This window comes from Oxyura jamaicensis, chromosome 3 (assembly GCF_011077185.1).
Source record: "Oxyura jamaicensis isolate SHBP4307 breed ruddy duck chromosome 3, BPBGC_Ojam_1.0, whole genome shotgun sequence".
In the NCBI taxonomy this organism is placed as follows: domain Eukaryota; kingdom Metazoa; phylum Chordata; class Aves; order Anseriformes; family Anatidae; genus Oxyura; species Oxyura jamaicensis.
In genome coordinates this window covers 10,950,277-10,974,559 of record NC_048895.1, presented here as the reverse complement: position 1 = coordinate 10,974,559, position 24,283 = coordinate 10,950,277, and the positions used below count along the sequence as shown (strand labels likewise).

At 36.1% G+C, this 24,283-nt stretch overlaps 1 protein-coding gene across 36 annotated transcripts in view; it reads left to right on the top strand.

The window, feature by feature from the left end:
• NRXN1 (neurexin 1) overlaps positions 1 to 24,283 on the top strand; it is a 712,085-nt gene that overhangs the window by 598,552 nt on the left and 89,250 nt on the right. For 23 of the 36 annotated variants that reach the window (XM_035320187.1, XM_035320183.1, XM_035320178.1 and 20 more), the window contains 2 exons: positions 20,392 to 20,481; positions 21,930 to 22,249. In XM_035320187.1, coding sequence (XP_035176078.1) covers positions 20,392 to 20,481; positions 21,930 to 22,249 — 410 coding nt within the window. The remainder of the gene's footprint in view (positions 1 to 20,391; positions 20,482 to 21,929; positions 22,250 to 24,283) is intronic. The other 13 variants (XM_035320198.1, XM_035320199.1, XM_035320214.1 and 10 more) reach the window with 1 other exon arrangement.

Genomic DNA, 24,283 nt, shown 5'->3' with positions numbered 1-24,283 from the left:
GTCAGGATTGCCCAGTGTTTATAAGCAATTATAGTGATCTGAGAACAAAGCATTTCATTTAATTTGAAGCAACCTTTTCTTCCTTACCTGAATTAAAATCTATTTCAGTTCAAGTCAGGTGTGTGTGTGTGTACACAACACCTTTCTCACAGCAATATTCATAACCATATCTCATAATAAGAAAAACATTTTATTAATTTTCTATTTTTTTTCCTTTAGTAGCAAAGGATGTACACTTTACCAGTCTAGGAAAGTATATCAGAAAAAGCTAGTTGACTTTCTAAAACCAAAATAATCACCATTTATTGTGAAAGATTTTCAAAATTATTTTTCTGTGAATAACACTATGCTTTATTCTGTCAGAGGGAATTTGCCCAATGCTGACCGTTAAAAAAAAAAAAAAAAAAAGGCATTTTACCTAGAGTGAACCTTCCCTTCAGGATTTTCATCATAAATCAGGTTGTTACATATGGATATAAGATGATCTACTAGATATTGGCCTATCGGTCTATGGTTTCAGAGCTACTCACACTGCTGAGAATACTTAGCAATTCCTGAGACCCAGAAGCAGTTTGGAAGACACAGTCTGCAGTAGACAAATATCTATAACAAATCCTTCCCACTTAAACCCAGTTCTTTCTGGCCAGCCTTAGGAAAGCGTAACTAATTACATAACTTTAATACTAAATTGCAGCTGTACTCGTGCTCCACAGTTAAGCACATGTTGTCATAGCCATATCTCATAGACCTGCATTTGATGGCACAGGCATCTCACACAAGCGATTGACACAAAGATGGTCCAAAATACTACTTCTGGAACAGATGTGTCTCTGTGATTGTGGAATATAAATTATGAATGAGCACACACACCAAAGAAGTATCTATGCGATAATCCTTGTATATTGGCAGAAGATCGAACCAGAGGCTAATGATACGGTCAGTGCTGAATAGCTCTGTGATATGGCAATTGGCAGCTGAAGTTCTTAGGACTTGAGTATAATACATAATAGTTCTGCGATGAATTTGTTTTTTATTTTTAATTTTATTTTTATTTTTGTTGTTGTTGTTGTTGTTTTTTCTTTATCACTTAAAGGTAATACCCTGAGAGCACAGGTGTCTTAGGGACTTTCCCTGAATCTGTGTGCTAAATTAGATACTAATCACAGAACATCTGAGAGCTAGATGAAGGGAACATCACATTTAAATGCTTCTCTTGTTGTCTGTGTTCTAGAAGCTAGGCAGTGCCACCTTTACATGGGATACACCTGACTTTAAATTATATGCTGAGAGTCAGCTATTACAATGTACCTTATTTTGAATAAGTGGTATCCATTTGTCTCAATTTTGTAAGTTGAGATTGAACGTAAAATTAACAGATGACATTTGTGTTGGTACACTTGTTTCTCCAGAATGGATTAGTATTTCTCAAGAAATCCATGTAAGTGTCTAACATGCATACCATTAGGCTTATAAATACCTTCCAAATTCAAGCCCCTACAGCTACATCTGAATACAATTAAAGATCAGTTTCTTGGGCCTCAGTGTTGTGTCCAGAAGAGATCTTGGGCTCTTTCACAAACATGCCTTTGAATATTCTAATAAAATGGACAGACAGTCTGTTATCAACATATCCATGCAAAATGATAATGGGGAAGGAGGTAGGAACCTAACAAGTAAATGGTTGTTCAGCATTTGCCTTGCTTTGCATTTGCTGTAGGGTCATTTTTTAAACCTCCATGGCTATTGCAGTTGGGACCTGGGAATTTCAGGGTGTTTTCCATGCTGAAATATTATGAGTCATTTTATTGATTGATTTATTTATCTGGAAACCCATCATCTTCACTTTTTTTTTTTTTTTTCCAGACTTTTTTCCTTCATTCGATAGTCATTAATGACCTAGGCTCGCCTGATTTTTTTCCAAGTGTCTCCACATTACTGTGAGGATTGAGGAAAACTTTACCTGTGCTTCTCAATCCTTCAGGCATCTTCCCAGGGCCCTGAAACCTCTTTTATTAGACTTTACGCTTTTTATCTTGACACCACAGGTACCCAGATATCTTTTTGTTTACATGTCTCAAGATCCTTTGGCTTTAAAATTTATTTTACTTCCTTAGACATTGTAGCTTGAGTTTTGGCATCTCATTTATGTTTCTAATTCTGAAATGCATTGGTTTTTTTTGCGGATCAAGTCTGTTGTTTTACCTTCTTTCTGCAATATGATAGCATAGTTATTCAGCCTAGTAGTTATTCAGCCTGTTTTTAACCTTGCAGATGCAAGTCCAAATATATATATATATATTTTTCTGCTTTTACCTTTACGTATTTCCAGATGACCTTCCTGGCTGAGTCCATCAACCCCTCAGACTGATTACGTAATGTGGTTTCCTTCACTTTATCAAATTTTGTTCTTTTGAAATCAAGAATTTGACTTACAGGCTTATTTTTAGTTGTCCTTGTATTAATTTGAATCAACTCACGATCACTCAATCCAAAAATGTCTCGTACAATTAACTTTTCTCTACTGCTTTCATTATTTATTCAAAGTCAAGTTAAAATAGCATTATTTCTCATTTGTTTCCACTGGACAAAATCTTCAATGAGTATTATAGGAAGCCGATCTCTACTTGTATTCATAAAATTTGGTTATAACATGAATGAAAGAAGGCATTTTAGCAGTAAGTAAAACAATTTAAAAATAAAGCAAAGGAAATCTGTGACACAATCACTTCATCAAGTCCTCCAGAGCATAGTAAGGTGCAAGAAACTAATTTAGCAGGAATCAAAATAGATTAAAAAATAATCAGACTTTCTGAGACATAAACTACCATTTAAGTGATGGATATAACTAGGCCAGCATGCTACCTTACCTTTATTAATATATAGTTGCACAACTGATTTCTTCCATCTTTTTCTGATGGATACAACTCTGATTACTGTTTAGTCATGATCCAATGTATCTAGGTTCCAGTACTATTTTATTGTAAATGTGCAAGATTGATTCTAACAAAAATGGTGATTTATTTTCCCTTTCTCTTTGGAGGAAATCCGTTTCCAGCTTATCTAAAGTCAATGAAATAACTTTAAAAATAATAATAAAATGCCCCACCCTTTGAGAGATTAACAAATTGTTCTGTCCTGCTGTCTTCTTTAAATAAAGAGCCTAGATAATACCCATACAAGACTAAAGTAATCTTCAAAAAGTGGTTTCAGTAGAGTTTCCCAAATCAGCTTTTTAATTTGACAGCTTATCATTTTATTTTATTTTATTTTATTTTCTGTCAGATAATGCTAGATAATAGTGCTTCTCTAAGTCAGCAGACAGATTTTCTTTTTTTTCTTTATTTTTCATCTTGGATATCCTGGTGAAATACAAAGGCTCATCCCTTCTTAGACTTGATAGATCCTGTAATTAAGTTCAGATCTTGATAAAATGTGTGGTACAGTTGTCATTACTTGATCACAGAAGGCATTACACCTTTCAGTTAAATACAGCAAGATGGCACAATGCATCTAGTTCAGAAGGAGAAAGAAAATGTCAAATGAGCAATGAGTCAGAAAGAGGTGCTGTAAAATACTAACTGAAACCAATATCTACTCTTTTTCTGTCTTGTGGTAAAGGATAGCACCTATACCTGTTTACAAGAATTAGGCATAAGGTGATATGAAAACAGAGTTTAAGACCACAAGTTGTGGAGATTCAAGTTAGTGGAAGGAACTGGAAAGTGGAAGTGAAAACAGATCGCACAATGAGACATGGCAAATCTGTCACAGCAGTTTCCCCCATTCACCTCTTCAGGAAAGTGATTATTAACAATCCCATTAAAAGACAGATCACAAAAGATGAAATATTGCTAATACAAAGAGATTCTTTTCCACACATTTATTTGGTTTGAACCTTACAGGCAAATTTTCCATGTAACCTGCAATATCATAAATTACCCAATGTAGTAGCATAAATTAAAAATCAAGTATTAAATGTGGTGTTGGTTAAAAAGAAAATAATTCAATCAAATTATATTTTTAATACTCAGTACCTTCTTTACATTGTAATACTTATAGAATCAATTTCTTAAAATATATTTGTCAGTCTGGCAGAAGCATGTTGTCAAAGCCAAGTATCATATTCCATTATTTCTCTTTCCTTTCAGCCTGCCCTCCAGTAGGTTCATAGCTGACTTGTTTGAGGTTATGCAGGATTTTATGTAACATGTCACTCACTAAGCCAAACTAATATCTACTAACTTCAGTAAAACTACTTGTGTGCAACAAATACTAACAAATAAGCATTGGCATGGTTGTGACTTTGCTCCTTGTTTTAGATGACTTGGTGGGCATCCACATGCATTTCCTCTAACGCTGATATTGATGCTGCCATTGGCTGATAGAGCATGCAAGAGAAGAGCGTGATAGTGTACTTCCGTCATGTGCTCCTCCCGTAATGCTGTTTGTTTCCATTGGCTGATGGGGCAACTGTGAAGTCAGTGTGAAACGGGAGCCTTGCTCAGGACAGAACAAATCAATGTAGTGTTGAGCCTTCCAACCAGACAATCTATCATACGGAAAACAAAATTAATTTTTCTGCAAAGTCATTCTGATTTAGATGCTCTTGGAAGATGAGGTATATATATATATATATATATAGGGACACATTTGTGCAAATGTCCCCAGCTATTTTGCTGGTGTTGTGAGGTGTGACAGGAGAATAGTAGTTTATGTCTTCAGGATAAGAACTTGCATTAACCTAATTCAGAAACAGTTGCTGCAATTCATACTGCAGCAGGGAAAACAGCAACTTGCTCTGTCCTAGATACATTTTCAAGAGTTCCAAACACCTGATTTCATGGTTAACTGTGTTAACAAGGTATCCAGACGGACACAAATCATTGCTGTCTTGAATGTATGAGTATATACATCCTTTAGACTCTTTCATGAGAGACATGTAAACACAGGAGAGTATTTTAATATTCCAGCAGCTATGTACATCCATGTCTTCATCTTGCCATGTGGTTATATTTTTTCAGTCTCAAGCCGTGATTGTTAAAAAAATATATATTTAAAAAAAAAAAAATGTGGTGTCCACACTTTCAGGATAACTTTTTATGTAGTACAGATTTGTGATTAGTGGCAACTCCATAGTAACCAATTCTGTGGTTATATTCTACAATTGTATTATATCATGCACTTAAAAATAAGTTCAGAGTTAAGTTCAAGGAGTACTCAAAAAGTTCAAGGAGTTACCTTGACCCTAGCAAGGTGTTGCTAAACCACAGGGTCTTCTTTTTGAAGCCTATCCTACCTGTCAGAAAAAGAGTGAATTGCTTGCATGGTTTATACAACCTAGAACCCTTATGAGCTGCACAAAAATTAGACATTACAGTACAAACCATCTCAAACACACTTGAAGCAGAAATCAAACACCCATTGCTTTATTAGACATAGAATAAGTAGTGAAACGCATCCTGATTTCCCCCCCTAACTGGTGGTTGTTAACTGAATTAAAGGCAATTAAATGGCCTTAGAAATTGGTTTAATTAAGATGTGAATGGACTAAAAGACTGAGAAGCACAGATAGTGTTTTCCTCAATTCTCCCCGTAATGGGGAAAGATAAGAAACAGGTGAGCCCAGGTCATCAAAGTCAGTCATCAAAGTCTTGCTCCCAGACTGGTGCCTCCACCAGAATTTTGGGGTTTGTGATCATAGAATCATTGAGGTAGGAAAGGGCCTCCAAAATCATCAACTCCAACCACTAACCTAGCACTGCCAAGTCTACCACTGAATCATGTCCTTAAGCACCATCTTTTAAATGTGATTTAACAGGGACAGTGACTTAACAACTTCCCTAGGTAGCCTGTTCCAATGCTTCACAACTCTTTCAGTGAAGAAATTTTTCCTAATATCCAACCTAAACCTCCTCAGATATCACTTGAGGCCATTTCCTCTTGTCCTATCTCCTGTAGCTAAGGAGACGACACCAATCCCTGCCCTGCTACAACCTCCTTTGAGGTAGTTACAGAGAAAGATAAGGTCTCCCTGAGCCTCCATTTTTCTAGGCTAAGTAACCCCAGTTCCTTCAACCATTCCTCATGAAACCTGTTCTCTAGACTCCTTACCCACTTTGTTGCCCTTCTTTGGACACACTCCAGTACCTTGATGTCTTTTTCTTGCAGTGAGGGCCCCCAAAAAAAGTTCAGCCTTACCAGAGCTGAGTACACTGTAACAATCACTTTACTAGTCCTGCTGACCATGCTGTTTCTGATACAAGCCAGGGTGCTGTCGGCTTTCTTGGCCAACTGAGCACACTGCTGGCTCATATTAAGCTGGCTATTGACCAATACCCCCAGGTCCTTTTCTGCCAGGTAGCTTCCCAGCCACACTGTGGCTGGGAATTCCCTGTGTTTCTCCCACAGTATTTAGCATTGGTGCAGCCTCACCTTGAATATTGTGTGCAGTTCTGGGCTCCACACTATAAAAAGAATGTTAAGATACTTGAAAGTGTCCAGAGGAGGGCAACAAAGCTGGTAAAGGCATGTCCTTCAAGGAGAGGCTGAGGACATTTGGGTTGTCTAGTTTGGCAAAGAGAAGGCTAAGAGGCAACCTCATTGCTGTCCCAAACTTCCTGAGGCGAGCAAGTGGAGAGGGAGAAGTCAGTCTCATTGATAACCAAAGATGTGATTTGGGGAGCAGCAAAATGCAGTGCCAGATGCGGTTCAGAATGGACATTAGGAAAAATTTATTTGCACTAGAAACACTGGAATGGGCTTCCTAGTGAGGTGATTGATGCTTCATACCTGCCAACGTTCAAGAGGCATTTAGATAATACCCTAAGAAATATGTTTTATCTTTTGGTTAGCCCTGAAGTGATCAGGCAGTTGAATCTGATGATCTTTTTAGGTCCCTTCCAACTATTCTGTTCTGTTCTATTTTAGTGTTCTGATTTTCCTCAGTGGACTACTTCTAATGGCTTTTCTGGTGCAGCATCAAATTTAGTGGACATGAAGAATTAAAATGAAACACAATGTTTTCCAGGTTAAGTGTATATACAGAAAAAAAAAAAAAAAAAAAAAAAAAAAAAGATTCCCCTGTTTTACAGAGATGATAGGCATTAGGCATTAACAGACTTCTGGTTTAAAAGTTCAAAATTGCAGTTGCATAATATGGAGAGAAGAATAAATATGCCTTTTTTCAAAAAGAACAATCTGTACCAAAATTTTATTTCAACTGTATCTGGATGTGCGAAGAAGTTTGGAAAATATGCATTCATTTTTAGAGTATAGAAATTGCCTCACAGTATAGAAATTGCCTCACAGCAATTTTCAGCCAAAGGTTTCTTGAGCACCTCATGTCAGGGGCCTGCTCCTGTAGTTCTCTCTCCTGCAAATTCATACATGTTTTTGTCTAAGCAATGATAGAAACTCAGACTGAAGACAGTGCTATGGTTGCACGAGAGATACCTGCAGTTTATAGCTGGTAAATACTCTGTAAATGTGATTAGCAGTGAATATAATTAGTTTTTCATCAATCAGCTTGAGTTAATAAACTCAGTATTGCATACAACAAATAGTTACCCATGACTAGCACTCATTGACTGGAAACATCTCCAGTGGGAGAGTTGTACTGGGCTTGAATATATGTAACACTTCTATAAGTGGCCTGGAAGTCTGCATAACATCTGTCACTGACGATGCATGATAGAAAAACAACTAAACAAAATAAGGTAAGTAGTAGGCAGGGCAAACTGTGGTGTGTGAGCGTGATTGCTTGGGAAGCCAGGAGAATTTAAAGAAAGTTAAACTTCAGTAGTGCTGAGTTCTGAGGAATGGATCTAAGACCAAAAAGTGAAGGTTATGGCAATATAAGGTACAATGTCCTGAAAATATAGGATTCTGAGAAGCACTTGAGGGATATTATCTTTCAGACTGCTGAGGATGAAGCATCATGTGTTTCCGTGACAAAGGAGATTATGGAAATTGCTCTGTGAGCACAAAAGGCTGAAATGTAGGAACTGCTGAGGATTTTGCCACCCTTACAACAATTTGAAAACAGCTCTAAAACAGATATCAAAGCCTGTAACTGTACCTGGAGTCTGTGGTTCTATGGAAAAAAAAAAAAAATGGTGTGTAAAAAGAGCCCAAAAGAGGTTCTTTCTATATTGATTTATAGTGTCAAAACAAAAATTAAGAAATAACTCGATCACAGTGTAAGTACATTCAGGGGGAGAAAACACTAGGTGCCTGCAGTGTTTTTAAGCCGTTCCTGGAAAGCCATAACCAGAACTAAGAAATTGAAGTAAGAAACAGAGTGTGCTTTCAACAGTGAGCCTTCAAATACATTACTAACATGATTTTCCTTTTTGTGTGTCATCATGTTCATATAAGATATTTTCCTGGAGGAGCTGTTTGAGCCCATTACAGGTTATGAATTAACCAAACAATAGATTTTTGGCTGAATAGTGAGTCAAGTGGATCAATATTAATAACCTGTGATATATAGATCAGATCATGCCTCTGCCTGTATTAAGAGCATATTATCAATATAAGAATACTTAATTCATGTAGTAGAATTGTGTCCCTAATGTGGATATAACTGTACCTTCCCAGGAATTAAGCAATTAATACCAGAAAATAAAAATGTTACCAGGTGTAATTTCTGTAATTTTTATATCCAGAAACAATACTGTGCTATACAGCAACTATACAAGGCTTTAACATGTTAGTACTGTTGCATTAAATTGAGAATCTGCTTGCACAAGAGCTGAAAATGAATTCTGAAAATACTATCCCCACCTTAACATATAATTTATCTTTTTCTTTCTCACCTTATATATATACATATACATTCATAAATCCTGGTAGCTACAAAAATGACTTTAGTTAGTTGCTTGCTTGGCCATTCTATCTTTTATCTCAGTTAACAGTGTGTTACATGTATTTTTTCAACAACTGATTTCAGTTAAAGAGCAGTCTATGGAATACGTGGAATATGATTGTGTACAGCTTTTCCAGCTGAGTGCCAGATATGAGCCATGTTGCAAGAATTTCTCACAAATAATCTTCTGCCCTTACATTTTTCTTATCTGCCATTGCTTTGTGGATATGATGGCCATAGGTGTCCTGTACAAAAAAAAAAAAAAAAAAAAAAAAAAAGTGTAGTTACTCTAATCTTTATCAGAACTGCGTTTTAGCCTTGTGCTTTACTGATGGTAATAATCCATACCGGCACTTAGACATATTTAGACTTAACTGGGTTTAATTCAGCCTTAGAGTGAGTGAGTGTGAGAGTGTGATTTTGGGCTTTAGTGTTCTACTTTGGAAACACTGTCAAATCCATACATGCATTAATAAAGGCAAAGACTGTAAATAGTTAACTTTTCCCATTTAATCTATTGATTTCATGCTAGTACTTTCAAGGGTGAGGGTGGACAGTGGATTGATGGAATGATGTAATCCTTCCTTCTTAGAATCCTGAATCTTGTCTTGAAAATATGCTTATTAATCTGAAATGAGTTATTTTTTTATTAGTAAGACATGGGCACATTTTAGTCGTTAATCGGAAAATCATACAATGGTTTGGGTTGGAAGGGACCTTAAAGATCATCTAGTTCCAAACCTCTTGTCATGGGCAGTGATACCTTTCACTAGATCATGTTCCCTGAAGCCCCATCCAGCCTGGCCTTGAACACATCCAGGGATGGGGCATCCACAGCTTCTCTGGGCAACTTGTGTTAGTCTCTGACCAACTTCATAGTAAAGAATTTCTTCAAATACATAATATAAATTACCAGCTTTTAGTTTAAAGCCTTTACCAACTTTAAGTTTAAAACCATTACCATTACCAACACCAACTGTCTCAGCCTGTCTCCATAGGAGAGGAGCTCCAGCCCACTGATCATCCTCATAGCCCTCCTCTAGACCCGCTCTAACAAGTCCATGTCCTTCTTATGCTGGGGACCACAGACCTGTATGTAATATTCCAGGTGGGGTCTCACGAGAGCAGAGCAGAGGAGTAGAATCACCTCCCTCAACCTGCTAGCTACATTTCTTTTGACGCAGCCTAGGATATGTTTGGTTTTCTGGGCTGCAAGCACGCAATTCCAGCTCATGCTCATTTTCTCATCCACCAATACCTCCAGGCCCTTCTCCTCAGAGCTGTTTTCAATTCACTCATAGCCCAAGCTGTATTCATTTTGGGGATTGCTCTGAGCCAGGTGCAGGGACCCTGTGCTTAGCCTTGTTGAGTTTCATGGGGTTCATGTGCACGTGTATTATTGTCATCATTCTTACTACTGATCATTTAAAAATCAAAATACTTTAACTACCATATTGCATTATATTTTAATAATTCATTAGTGCTTCATGTCAGTGAAGCTACTAGAATTCATAAAGCTGGAAAGATGGTAATACCCTTATCTAACTCCTTCAATATAGTGGGTTTCAGTAGGTATTTAAAAGGTCAAGTGGTTTCCTGAGAAAAAGTGGATGTGTAAATTGTGCTAGCAGAGTTATTTTCTTTCAAAAGTTGTTCTTTTCCCTATTTAACTTCTCATATGTGTGTAGAAGTAGAAGTAGCATCTATTTTTTTGGATATTGCATCATCAAGTGTATTCTTGCAAAAGAAAATGAAAAAGTGGTTTTACCTTTTGGATCCCAAAGGCTACTTACTTTGAAAACAACTGAGAACTGAAAATGTCAAAGATCTGTAGCCTTAACGGCCTTTTTAGGCCATGATTTAGCAATACATTTGAGAACTTCCTTCTGTGGTTGATGTCCAGCATGTCTATAAGTGCTTCTGAAGATTAGGGTGCACTGAAATGGACTTTCAGTAGGAATAATAGGTGACAACAGATAGATATTTCTCATATTTATCCCCCTCCCCTTACAGGCACTATATCCAGCAATGGCTCTTTTTTCCCATCTAGACATAGATTATATGAGGAGTCATGAAGCACAAATTTCAGGAATGTGACAAATATGTTAAGATAATCATCTCTCCCCTCCCTTGAGACCTTTATAAGTCATAGAGGAAGGTAACTCAATATAAGAGGTTTTAATATAGAAATACATTGTTTGAGCAATACAGTTCTTAATTTTCTTCCAGATCAGAATCTCAAAGCAAAATGAAAAATTACACTAATTCTGTTTTCTCTGACTTTACTAAAAAAAATAAAAAAATAAAAAAAAAAAGGCTAAGAATAATCACAAGGGGGAAATATTTTGCTAATTGGAAACCCTTGGAAACCCTTTGCAATTTTACCAAAAAACAGTTGTGTTTCTTAAAAGTTATGTTGACATGCTACATATCACAGATAAATTTGAGTGGAAAATATTAATGAGGCTTATATATATATATAATTGGTGAATAAGGTTATTTCACTTTTTAACAGATAGAACTAAATCAATGGCCACTATAATATTGTGTAGTGGACTGCTCATTGTAGTTCTGCAGTCCTAAAATACCACTCTTCTTTTATCTCAGTGAGCATCTGTTTCTATTATTTAGTTTCTTTTTCTATACCTTGCCAAAAGCGTTTTTTTTTTTTTTAAAAAAAAAAAGGCAGCTCTGTGTACAAGTTTAAACCTTAAACCTTTCAATTTGAAATAGCTTATTCTTTTATAGTAAAATGTCTGCAAGGCATAAATAAACAAATTGAAATGCTACTTTTAGACAGAACTGAAAGTCTGGAGCTTGCTTTGGCCAAAGGCTACTTTTTTGCTGCACTGCTGACACAGAACAGGTTCTTCTCTCTTAAATGCCATTTTTTATCTGTATGGGTGCATTTGGTTTCTTCTCCTTGGCAAAGGCTTGTCCAAATAATGACCTCAGTTTTGTTCTTTCTGTTGGCTTGCATGTAATCGTGCATATTCCTAGGAGAATGAGCTGACACAGCTTCAGCAGATGCAGTTAATGTGACAAAACACCTGTATTGTTCAGGACATTGGGGCACAGTGGTGGTGAACTCTAGTGTTATCATGCTTCATGAAAGAACATGAAATCAACATTTTTAAGTTTTGCAGTTGCAGTCAAGATTGTCTGCTGTTGATGAGGGTTGATGCTGATTGCTTTGAATTTCTTATGTTTATTGTGTCTCTGGTCAATTAATGACTGTGAAATTATTCTCACTATACCCCACATTGCTTCCAAACAGTCTGTTAGAGCAGCTCAGTTGCAGTGGTTTTGGTGAACACAACTGAAGGCCAAACTATTTTCTATTATATTATGTTGATTATTGCATAATCAAGAGCAAAATTTAATCCCTGGAGATGTTTTTTGTTGTTTGTTTGTTTTACGTTGTTTCAAATATTTTTTAATGTTGCAAATGGTCCAGAAATAATATATGAAAAACAGTTTCCCAAAGCCTTCCACCAGTTACATTAAAATGCAATGATATGAGCAATTGCACAGTGTGTCCTTTTCTGTCCTCAGCACTTGCAGTGTGGTTGAACTTAATTAGGAAGTTTGTGCGTAGTTAATAAGACCTTTCTTATTTACGGCTTCTACCTGAATACTAGATACTCATGGGATTAGAGACCGATATAAATTTAAATAAGAGCTGAGCACGGTGTTTTCCATTTGCCATTGTTCATTTATATAATGTACTGTTTCTGTCAAGAGACATTCTATATAGTAGTTCTTTGCTAGCATGAAATGAAGATCATCCAGATTTCTACCTGGGCAAAAGTCAGAAGAACATATTCAGTAGTTGCTATCTCAGATCTAGCTAATTTTAGATACAGTAGGGTTGAAAAATTCTCCATTTTCCCGCTGTTGAAAATCTATTGAACAAGAAACTGCTTACAGTCAACTTCTGGTTAAAGTTCTATCAGAAGAGTAACCTTAAATTCTGTGACATTATGACTTAGAAACAGTTAAGAGTCCTTTTACCTTGGAGACCTGCAGAATGTCACTGTTGGAATGATGTGGGACATGGTACTGTACTTATAACAATTCATTTTTTATTCTTTAATCTTCCTCTTTAATGATTTCTATCAATTTTCTTCCCTATTTTAGCAACAGCCATACATATTAGCCCCTTAATGCTTCACAGGCAGCACAAAAGATCTTTTTAAAATGCCTGATAACAAAATATGACCTTTAATTTATCAGACAAGTCCTGTGTTTTCTTATCTCCTTGTTGCTTTTCATCCTCTCTTGCTTGCTTTTGATATTATACACCAATCTCAAAGTAAGCAATCCAGCACTGCACAAACCAACTGCATTATAGTAAGGAAGAATACAGTCTTAGTTTAATTACTAATTAATCCCCTAAAAAATAATCCAAAACAAAACAGAGAGGAAGGTGGTTGATTTGAAGCAAAAGTTCACATCTCCCTGAGAGGTTAATGAGACTTCTCAGTTTTATCCTGCAGAAAGTTGCAAAAATATGGTTTAAGATTAGTTTGTTTAATATGCAAGCATGAAGCAAGGAACTTGCAGGTGAGCAAGATGTTTCAGTACAGTTTGTAGTATCAGTGGAATGGGCATCTAATTATACATACGTCTTTCAATAAATGAAGTAATTGGGTTCTTCTTTAAGGGAACCTAGGTTGTAGCTTTGTATTTGATTGTTTTATAAGCTACCAATGCGTGATTTCACTTTGCAGTAGACTAATGCAGCAGACAAAGACAGCTGTCAGTCAGTCTGTAAACAGAATATTCTTTTGGGATACTTAATATGCATTATGAAAAATATGGGATTCCCTCTAGAGAGAAAAAGGCCATATATGTTGTGGCCATTTACTACGAACTTGGCAGATTTGACACATTCAATTTTGTTTAAGTCAAAGTACATGGCAGTTTCCTTTTTTATAGGTTAGCTCTTCTGTAATAAGGTAAAGCAGTGTAAAGTTGCAGCCTCACTTATTTGCTACAAATTCTTTCTCTAATTTTAGAGTTTCTTTGCACTTTAATCATTTCACCAAGCTGACTGTATGGTTTGTTCAGGATATGCAACAGCAAAAAATAAACATCCTAGAATTGTGTGTCTACCTTTCCTTTCAACACTGGAGGAAGCCCAAATCAGCCTTTTGGGTATGTACCCTATTGGGTAATAGTCTTACAGACTGACCACTGCATACTCCTCCATTATTTCCTAACTTCTCATTCGTGTTGTAATGGGTAGTGCTGGTGTACTTTATCAGCAGACAAAAGATAGGCAGTTTTATGTGATCCATCCAGAACTTTCTTGTTCCTGGACCAAATACTTGCTAGTCAACTTTGTAGGCATTCAGCAAAAATATGACACTAGGTACAGTTTTAGTGTGTCCCACAAGCCCATTGATTTTCTGGAGCTGACCTGGACCCCTTGTCTTCTGCCAGATCCAACCCAGTTTTATGCCTGTATATCCTGGACCCAGGGTGTTGTGATAGAAAAGGTAATATGTTTGCAGGCATAAAGGCAAGCTTACTGATGGCTGCTGCTGACAGGATGCCTTTGTGTAATGGCAAGGCTATTTACAAAGGCAACAGGCAGGACTGCAGGATGAGATGTGCGCCCACATGCCTTCTTAGTGTGGCTGGAAAGTTTAAGAACATACTCTGGGTCTGCAGTGTACATGAATGTGGAGGTCTAGCCTGAATGACCTTACTAATGGGTCTTGGGTCAAATAAAGCAATGTAGCCACTGAGTTCTTTAGATGATGGTTAAAGACAGTATTTAAATTTCAATCTTAATATAGCTTTAGAGAATGTCTGGATACTCAAAACTCCTTAGTCCAAATCTGTTGCACTGTTAAAATCAATTTACGTTTGTACTGTGACAACACTGAAAGCATCCACATGTGGCCAATACATGGGGCCAGGGAGAACACCAGAATGACAATATCATGTGCAAGTCCTGCAGGTATTTGTTCTTTGATAGCACTTAAATTGATAGCACTTCAGATATCACTCCTTCCTTTGCTGGTAAGAGAAAAGTTGCACATGCAGAATCATGAGAGATTCACTCGCAGTGAATCTCTCACGACAATACAGTGCACCCAGGTCAATACATCCCAAATAGTTGTGGACCCTCTGCCCTCTTGCTGTCGAGCAGAGGGAGGGGACCTAAGAGATGGAGAGAAATGTAAACAGGTTCCTGTTTGGCATCACAGGCAAGCCTACTCCCTACCCACCTCACCTCCCCAGGTGCCTTTACACAATTGATGTGAGGCTCTGGAGCTTGAATTTTGGGCCCCTCACTACAAGAAGGACATCGAGGCCCTGGAGCGTGCCCACAGAAGGGCTACGGAGCTGGTGAAGGGCCTGGAACACAAGTCCTGTGAGGAGTGGCTGAGGTAACTGGGGTTGTTTAGTCTGGAGAAGAGGAGGCTCAGGGGAGACCTTATTGCTCTCTACAGCTACCTGAAAGGAAGGTGTGGGGAGCTGGGGGTCAGCCTCTTCTCACAGGTAGCTATTGACAGGACTAGAGGGAACGTCCTCAAGTTGCACCAGGGGAGATTCAGGTTGGAAATTAGGAGAAATTTATTCTAAGAAAGGGTAGTTAGGCATTGGAACAGGTTGTCCAGGGAGCTGGTAGAGTCACTGTCCCACTCTTTAGGGAAAGGTTGGAGATTGTACTTAGGGACATGGTTTAGTGGGTAATATTGATGGTAGGGGGATCGTTAGACCAGATGATCTTGGAGGTCTTTTCCAACCTCAATGATTCTATGATTTTATGATTCTGTGTTGTACAAATTTTAGACCACGGTCTTTGTATTTTCAGCATATTTCAACATTAATATATCTTTGTACATACAACTGTAGGCATGGTAATAGTAATATATGATTTAGGAGGACTTTACTATGGGTCATTAATGAGATTGGGCTTTCATTTCCTAGCCTGGCCATGTGATACAGTATGGGAACAGCTTGCCTCTATACCCTAGAGCCACAGTTGTTTCATCCTGTGCTGTGCAGCTGACACTTTAGTCAGGTTTCATCCTTAACCATATCTGGAGGAATTACATGGGTCTCTGCCTTCCTCCTGCAGATGTCAGGGAAGTTATGATTCAGAAGTAGCACTGTCAAGATCATGATGAGCAAAACTAGGGAGAGGGGGTTGTTCATAAATGGAGATAGACATCAGTTACTTCAGTATTTTATTTATTTTCCTAGGAGATCACTGAGACTAACAAGGTGAATTTGTATTCTGTTGAAGGGTTTGTTTCAAAGAAAATATTCTATAGACTTCAGGTTGTTCTTCACAGACTCTCAATTTTCAACCTTCTTATTCTCTTTCAAGGATGCTACTATTTCACATCAATAACTGACACCTTTATTTCTGAGAACAAAATAGAATTACACTCCAGTACTGACAACATAATAAATCAGGAGGGATAAAATACATATTAGTGAAGTTCACATAGTTGGTTTGTCCCTGATGACCTATAGATATAAAGGTATGATTAAGTTTTTTGGGGACTTCTTCTCAATCTTACCACAACATTTTGCTCTGACTCAAAGATTTGACCTTTGCTGCTCCTCTCTGCTTACCTTGATTCTTTGAAATTACTGTTATTCCCTTGAAGTCTTTCTGTTCATACAGAATTAATACTTCATTGTGCCAAAATATTATCTGGTTGATAGAAGAATGATTCTGTTCAGAGTCCAGTCAGATTAGACAATGACATGGTGCACATCATGAGTGAAACATTTTTACCCAGCTTTTTTAATCAAAGAAATTTTGGCCATCTAGCCAGGAAGTGTCATGCTGGGTAGTCATATATCTGTCTACAATTAAAGTTTAGGCATATCATTTGTTTCTTGTGAATTACTGTTGAAAAGCATGCCTGACAAAACACTTAATCTTTCAAAAGGGTTACAGAAATAAAATCTCAAAGGTGCAGGTGTATTTAGAGTATGAAAATATTTATTAACCTTCTTGGAAGTATTGAAGAAGTTCCTTGTGGTTCACCCTATTGGTAAAAACAAGTAAAAATAAAGGAAGCATGAAAAATGGTCACTGAATACTCCTGAGAAAAACAATATGTAGTATTTTTGTTTTCCCTACTAGGGATAAGATTACCAGATGAAGTAAATGCACATAGTTTTGCTGAATTCAAAGCAACTATTTGGGAAGAATCAGTTATTGAAAATATGTATTTGTATTTTCAGTGTGATACTAGGATTTTTTGTTGTTCTTAATTCTGTTGTTCTAAATAATGTTATTTTCAGTATTTTCAGTGCTATGTAATTTTTTGAATGTACTTGTTAAGATACCTATGCATCTACTAGTTTCCTCATTAGTAAATCTGTGTGTTCTCCTTGAAACTAAAGCTGGAAAGTTCCACACCATTTCCTCCTAGCCTTTCCATTTATATTATCTATTAGAAGAATTTAAGCTAATGTAATAGTGTCAAATTGAGATGCATTTGACTATGCACTTTTCTCTCTGATGAGAGATAGGCTAACATAATCAGCAATTATTTTTTGTGTGACCTTTACAAATCAAATGGTTATTTCCTTTTCATTTTTATTTTGCTCCCAGTGGTACAAGGCTACTGCGGTTAGTATAAAGCATAATTTACAGATAGAATCACATTATACTAGGGTTCAATATTCTCCAAAACGTATGTACCACATGGAGTTTTTAATGAAATAATTCAGAGAAATGTATAAGCTGGCCAGGGCTAAATTTATACTGCTAATTTACAGAGGAGTTTCCACAATCACCATGGAGATGTCCTGGAGCAGCTACCAAGTACTAAAAGTGAAAGGAGCAATAAACTTTGTCTAGGATAAATCCAGTGTTATTACTCAAATTACAGTAGAGAGATGCCATAGTGGTAGCGATCTAGAGTGGTGACTACACTGTTCTTCCACCAGGTGCAACTAATATACGCTGACCACTTGTAACAGCAAAGCATTTAATGCCTTCCTGGTGTATGCAGTTGCAAGCACTTCTTCAGTTTGACGTGATTGTATGGGGCTTCTGCAGTTTAGGGAGCATTAGTTCATGAACGGCACCCAGTAAATGACACTGAGTGATCTGTGAATCTCATGAGTGAGTGATAATCAACATACATGAGAATTCTTTCCATTGATTTAATGGATTCTTTATGCATCAAAACCTCTTCTGAACAGTTATTTAGCCTTTTCTTATAAATGACATAGAAGAATCTCCCTTCCTTTTGTTTAAACATGAATAACAAAACAAGGATATGCAACAGCAACAAAAGTTCATGATTCATTTTTTTTTGAGGTAAGGAAGTCTTTTCGAAATAGGATGTTCTCACTTATCTTTGAATTAACTGATAATACCTCAATAAAAACTGCATAAATACTTTAATAAAAAGCTAAATTTAAGTCTTAAAAATAACTGTCTGTCAGGAGATACCAATTGTTAACTCATTGATGAGAAACATGGAGGATTGCATCTACTTATCTTTGGTCCCATGTTGATCACATGACATTTCTCACATTTTTCCTGTACTTCTGAAATTTGCATTCAGTGACAAAAAGTTTGTCATAACTGAAGGAGCTAGTTTCAGGCCCAAGAGCATCAATTTCAAAGATCGTAACAGGAAAACATATAAGACATTCTGTATTCTTATACCACAAGTCTTTTTCTAAAGCTTTATATTTTAAATTTTCATTTTCCTGAAATAGTAGAAAATGGAAATTTTCAGTAAAATATTGCTTTGCAGAGAATGTTTTTGCAAGTTGAGAATAGAACAAAATGTGCATATGGAAAGATATATATGTATATACTTCAATATATACACCCATGCACTTTTTAATATTGACATGCATATGGAATTCAACTAGTACATTGGAAGGTGGATAGGAGAAGGACATCCTCTCAAAAGATCGGCTTCTGCCATAGTGAACTACATACATGCTAAACCAAATGAGGGAAACATGGTAAGTAGCAGCTCATGGCATTGCAAAATAAATACCTGCATAAAATCATGATGGTTTTTGGTACAGAAGCTGTTGCTTTTGCTGTTTCTGAGGGCTACAGAATTGATTCTTCCCTGCAACCCTGTGTTGCTGATAGACGGGATAATTGCCTGAAAAACTAGACAATTGATTTCCTGAATTTGGATAATACTTAGTTTTGATAACTAGCAGTAAGATCCTGCTAGCTTAAGTATTTCTGCAATACAATGGGCTACTGCACCCTGTACCATTTCCACTGCAGATACAAGACTCAGTTCATTGCTGGTGAAAGTCAAAGATAGTTTAAAGATAGTTTGCACATTGAAGCAAGATAGACTGCTTTTCTTGTATCTCTCGAGTGCTTTTTATTTTATTTTAGTTTTGTTTTGTTTTGTTCTGTTTTTAATAAAATAAAATAATATGAACTAATATAATGAAAGCAAAAGATATTGTTGGTCTAAAATACTACCACCACCAAACACCCGTACAATGAAGTAAATATCGAGGTTTACCATCTCCTATGAGAAATTTGAAATAGAAGACAGTAATGAATGTCTTTCTGAGGAATAATAGCTATGTCATTAAATCACACACGATATATATAATTAAAAATAAACATTTAAAGTGATTTGCTAATTATTCCTCATGATATTTTCATGACTCTATCAACCTTATTTTATGTCATTGTTTTATTTTAAGCAATCAAGGACCTCTGAACAGACTGAGAATAGATAGTTTGCAAATATGACAAGTTTGTGTTTTGCATTGCAGCGTTCTGAATAGTTCTTAATTTATGAAACCCCACTAAAGATAGCCTCTTGCTAAATTGTGAAGTGTTTCTACGTTCCAGAACAAGGTTACTTTTCAGCAAGTCACTTTTGTCAAAGCCTTGGTGTTCCTTCAAGACATGGTCAACATGTCCTATGAGAATGTACAAATGGTGAATACCCTGGTCTGTTCTGTATTGTATATTTGGATCACTGGAATTTGTTTAAGTGAAGCAAATAAGAATGCATTTTTTTCTGACTAGGACATATTTTATGGCAGGTCTATTTCTAGACAGCAGAAGTGTGCCTTAAATGGTGATTAAGACTTGCGTTCTTCTGTAAATGACTAATCTGGAGTGAGAGGTTGGATGTCTTTGGAAAACTTAAACCTGTTTCACCTGAACATGTTTAACTAGTTAATAAGAAACATCAAAAAAGACAAAACCCTGAGGTCAACGATCATTTTTTTGTAAAGCCATTCTATGATGTTTAAATTTGTTTTTTGGGTCTGTCTATAACATAAGTTTAATAACCTAGCTCAAATGCAGATTTCTAATTTTCAATTAACATAGGAATAATTTTGTTTGCTAAAATAAAATAAATGAATGAATGAAAAGTCTGAACCATGAAATGTTCCAGGTAGCACTTTTTAAAATTCCAAATTTCAAAAAATCATGTGGCAACTGTATAGCTCAAGCTTTAAGTATTAACTTTTAACCTTTGACCTTACAGATTTTAACCAATGAAATGTCTCTTTAAACTTTAAAGGAAACAATGATAACGAGCGCCTGGCGATTGCTAGACAGCGAATTCCATATCGACTTGGTCGAGTAGTTGATGAATGGCTACTCGACAAAGGTAAAAAACATTGATTAAAACTTCAAATAAAAAAATAATTTGAACATAACCAAGTAGTACTTCACTGTAACACTAATAAACATAAAAAATAAATTTCAGTAAAACTAAATTAAAAACAAATTTAAAATAGTAAAATATAGAGTAATATTTGCATACCTTGTATAATAATTTCTCTACATTTCTAGAAGTACCAGCTGTTTAATAATCTTACCCTGATAACTTAAGGTTAAAGGGACTGTTAAATATAATCCACTAACTCAATCTATGAAGGTACTCACAGCAAACATTAACAAAAAATTATAAATCATTCATAGATTATATTACATGCTCCAGCATCTAAATTATTAACTAAAAATACATGTAGTTATGATATCTTCATTATGGTCCTGAAAAAAAAAAAAAAAAATTGTTTAAAGTGTAGGAATCTTAAATAGTGGGCAAGATGAATTGCCAATCAAAATGAAGTCCCTTTAACGTTTGCAACCTTCTAAGGGGATTTTGGAACAAACACTAATTAAAACAGAACTTAAAGTTGTGTGCATGCTTTTTGTGAGCAGAAACCAATCTGCTAAAGTGACTTCTATTTACTAAGAGTGGTACTGTTGCTGAGGATTTCTCTGTTGAATGGAAATGTGCCATGATTTCTCCATCGGTATGTGTATCATTTCTGAAGCCGCTTTTACATCTAAAATCTTTTATTTTAATTGATAGCCTTGCTGAAAGCCAATCAGACATCTATTTTTGAATCTGCCTCTGAGATACTCAGTGTGAACCATGTGTTTCTTTTCAGTGTGTATGTTGATAGAAAATAAACATTTAAATACAAAAAGGAAACATTTAATTAAAAAAAAAATAAATATTTTATTCACTGATATATAAATATGACATATTACTGCATAACATTCTTTAAAATTCTCTTAACCTACTGACATGTTTGCATATGGATAAACTGTGTGTATATACATATTTGTATATGTCTATACATACATAAACTCACATATACATACTTAAAGCTATAGGCCCAACAGTGTATTACATGGAAAAATCTTTGAAATGTTTGCAGTCTTTGAAGAAAAAATAAGGAAATAGAAACCTGGAATTCTTGACACACACCAAAAAGCTTAACACTGTGTTCAGGTAAAAGGAAGAGGGTACTGGAAGCATTTACAAATATATTTGATTGGCCTTTTAGCAAAAACAAACAAACAAAAAACACACACACAAAAAAGCAACCACACGCTAAAAATGTGGCAAATTTAGAAAATGCAAATGCTCTCAAAATGTATGCATTTCATGGACACCTCATTAAAAAGCAATGAATTATGAGTCAAATCTTTTCTTATAGTTTATTGCTGTCATTATTCACTCCATGAAAATCTGTTATCATTCTTGTAGAGTATGGTGTTCACAGTCAACATTTTTGCATGTATATAATATTATCTTTACAGGGCGTCAGCTCACAATCTTCAATAGCCAAGCAACTATAAAAATTGGAGGCAAGGAACGTGGCCATCCTTTCCAAGGCCAGCTCTCTGGTCTTTACTACAATGGCTTGAAAGTTCTGAACATGGCAGCAGAAAATGATGCCAACATCGTTATAGAAGGAAATGTGAGACTTGTTGGTGAAGTGCCTTCCTCTATGACAACTGAGTCTACAGCCACAGCAATGCAGTCTGAGATGTCAACATCAGTCATGGAAACAACCACCACTTTGGCCACAAGCACCGCTAGAAGAGGAAAGGCCCCGACAAAAGAGCCTATTGGTCAGGTTAGTCAGCTTCCTCGCCTTTTCCAAAAGTTTTCTCATCTTTGAGTGTGGCTTTCTATATTGCATTCATGCTACAGATTAAATTATTCCTGTTGAAGATATGTATGAGTTACAGATAAAAGTTCTGTAACATACATGGCTCATAGATATGATGTTGGTCATCATTTAGAAGGAATGTAAGGATATTGCTGTTTGTCTAAACTAGGCAAACTTGCCAGTTCAGATTTTTCTTGTGATGACTTTTACTGCCTTGCCATCCATCTTCAGAATGGTGCTTTTTTTTTTCTTTTTTTTCTTTTTTTTTTTTTTTAACTCTATTTCTGTGATAGCTAACATTATTTTCAGTGTGGAAGTGCAGGATTTCTGGAATTAAGACATAATGTGTATTTATCCATGAAATGGAGAAATGAGACCCCATTTGGGGAGAGAACAGGAAGATCACAGAACAGGAAGGCAAATACATGAAGGAGGCTGGAAAGGGAGAATTAGAACTTTTCAACAAATTAAAAGATTTAGAATCCTCTCAGGCAGAATTCCTCAGAAGACACAGTGGCTGCTAAGGAAATTAAGAGCACCCTGCACCCTGGGAGATTCATGCTCCAAGTCAGAGACTGTTGTTTACTGTTTATTGAGGTTATTTACATCTCATGAATTTAGTGATATATTTAGTAGCTTTCAGGTTTTGTCAGCATCTCTTTATGTGGGGGAATGTAATTTTCTGAAAAAAGAAAAGGGTGGGGGGGGGGGGGAGAAGCAGGTGAGTTGAATTAAGTACTTTCATCTTGTGGTTACCCTGAATAACAGCATTCAAATTTTGTACTTTAAAAAACTAAAGCTTACCAAGACATCTGAGGTAGAGAAGATTCTTAGATTTTTTTAATATATATTTATTCTGATGTATGCTTGAAATTTATTTTTTAAAAAAGTACACTGCCAAAAATCTTTTCATATGTTTACTTGGTTCACATAGTTGTTTGTGCACCCACAGTGCCATTAAACCTTGACAGCTCCACTCCAAGATTCAGAATTAGAACAAAGAGAAAAGAAAGTGACAGAAACAGTTGGGAGGAATGGGATCATGATGTGATGAACGAAGTTAATTTTCTCAAAAATGGAGGAGAACATGCTTCTTAGACTGGGAGTTTGAGGTCAAGTTGCCTGTTTTCTGTGTAAAACCTCAGCACTGTTCAAATTTGATCAGGACATCAAACTTGATACGTCAGCTTTTTTTGTCTGTAGTATTTTTGTACACTTTATGCTATGGACTGACAACTACAGTGATATAGAAGTAAGAAAAAAAAATTATTTTGTAAAATGAGGCAAAACATTTAAGTTAAAAGTGAGCATTTAAAAATCTTATTGATTTGTATTTTCAAGCAAACACAGTTTTATGTATTTTTATTGTTTACTTATCTCTCCTTTTAGAGGATCTAAAAAACAAGGGGGAGGGACGGGGCACAACTAAAACCAGAGATAGAAGGAACCAACTCCCTCTAGAAAATGCCACTCATTGTAAAGATGTTCTGTAGACTGCAGTTCTTTTAATGGCTATTGTAGTAAGCTGCAGTGTTTTATTAAATAAGCAATAAATTTTCTTCACCATTAATTGTGTTTTAAACAGCATCTCCTATTTCATTATCCATCTAGTCTGATCTCAATGAGATGCAAGACCAAATTTCAGAGGGGGAGATCAAGTAAATGAGCAGTACATCCTTACAGAGTAGAAAAAAAATGGGCTAAATTAGTGTTCCTAAAATAAAATTAAGCGAATTTTATTTTTATAAAATTAAACTGTTCTAACAATTCCCTAACAATTCGCTTTTGTCCTCTGCCACTCTCTTGGGTAACTCTGAGGCACTATTTGGGAGTAAGAGTGTCACAGGGACCATTCCCAGTTAGGACCTTGCATAATCAGTGGGTGATGGGAGTTTACTGGTATAGTTGCTATATCAGTTGGTGTCAGTTGCCAGAAATATTTCCCACTACAGAGTTTTCTTTTTGAGGTATTCCAATTGCATATTTTTTTTTTGGGGG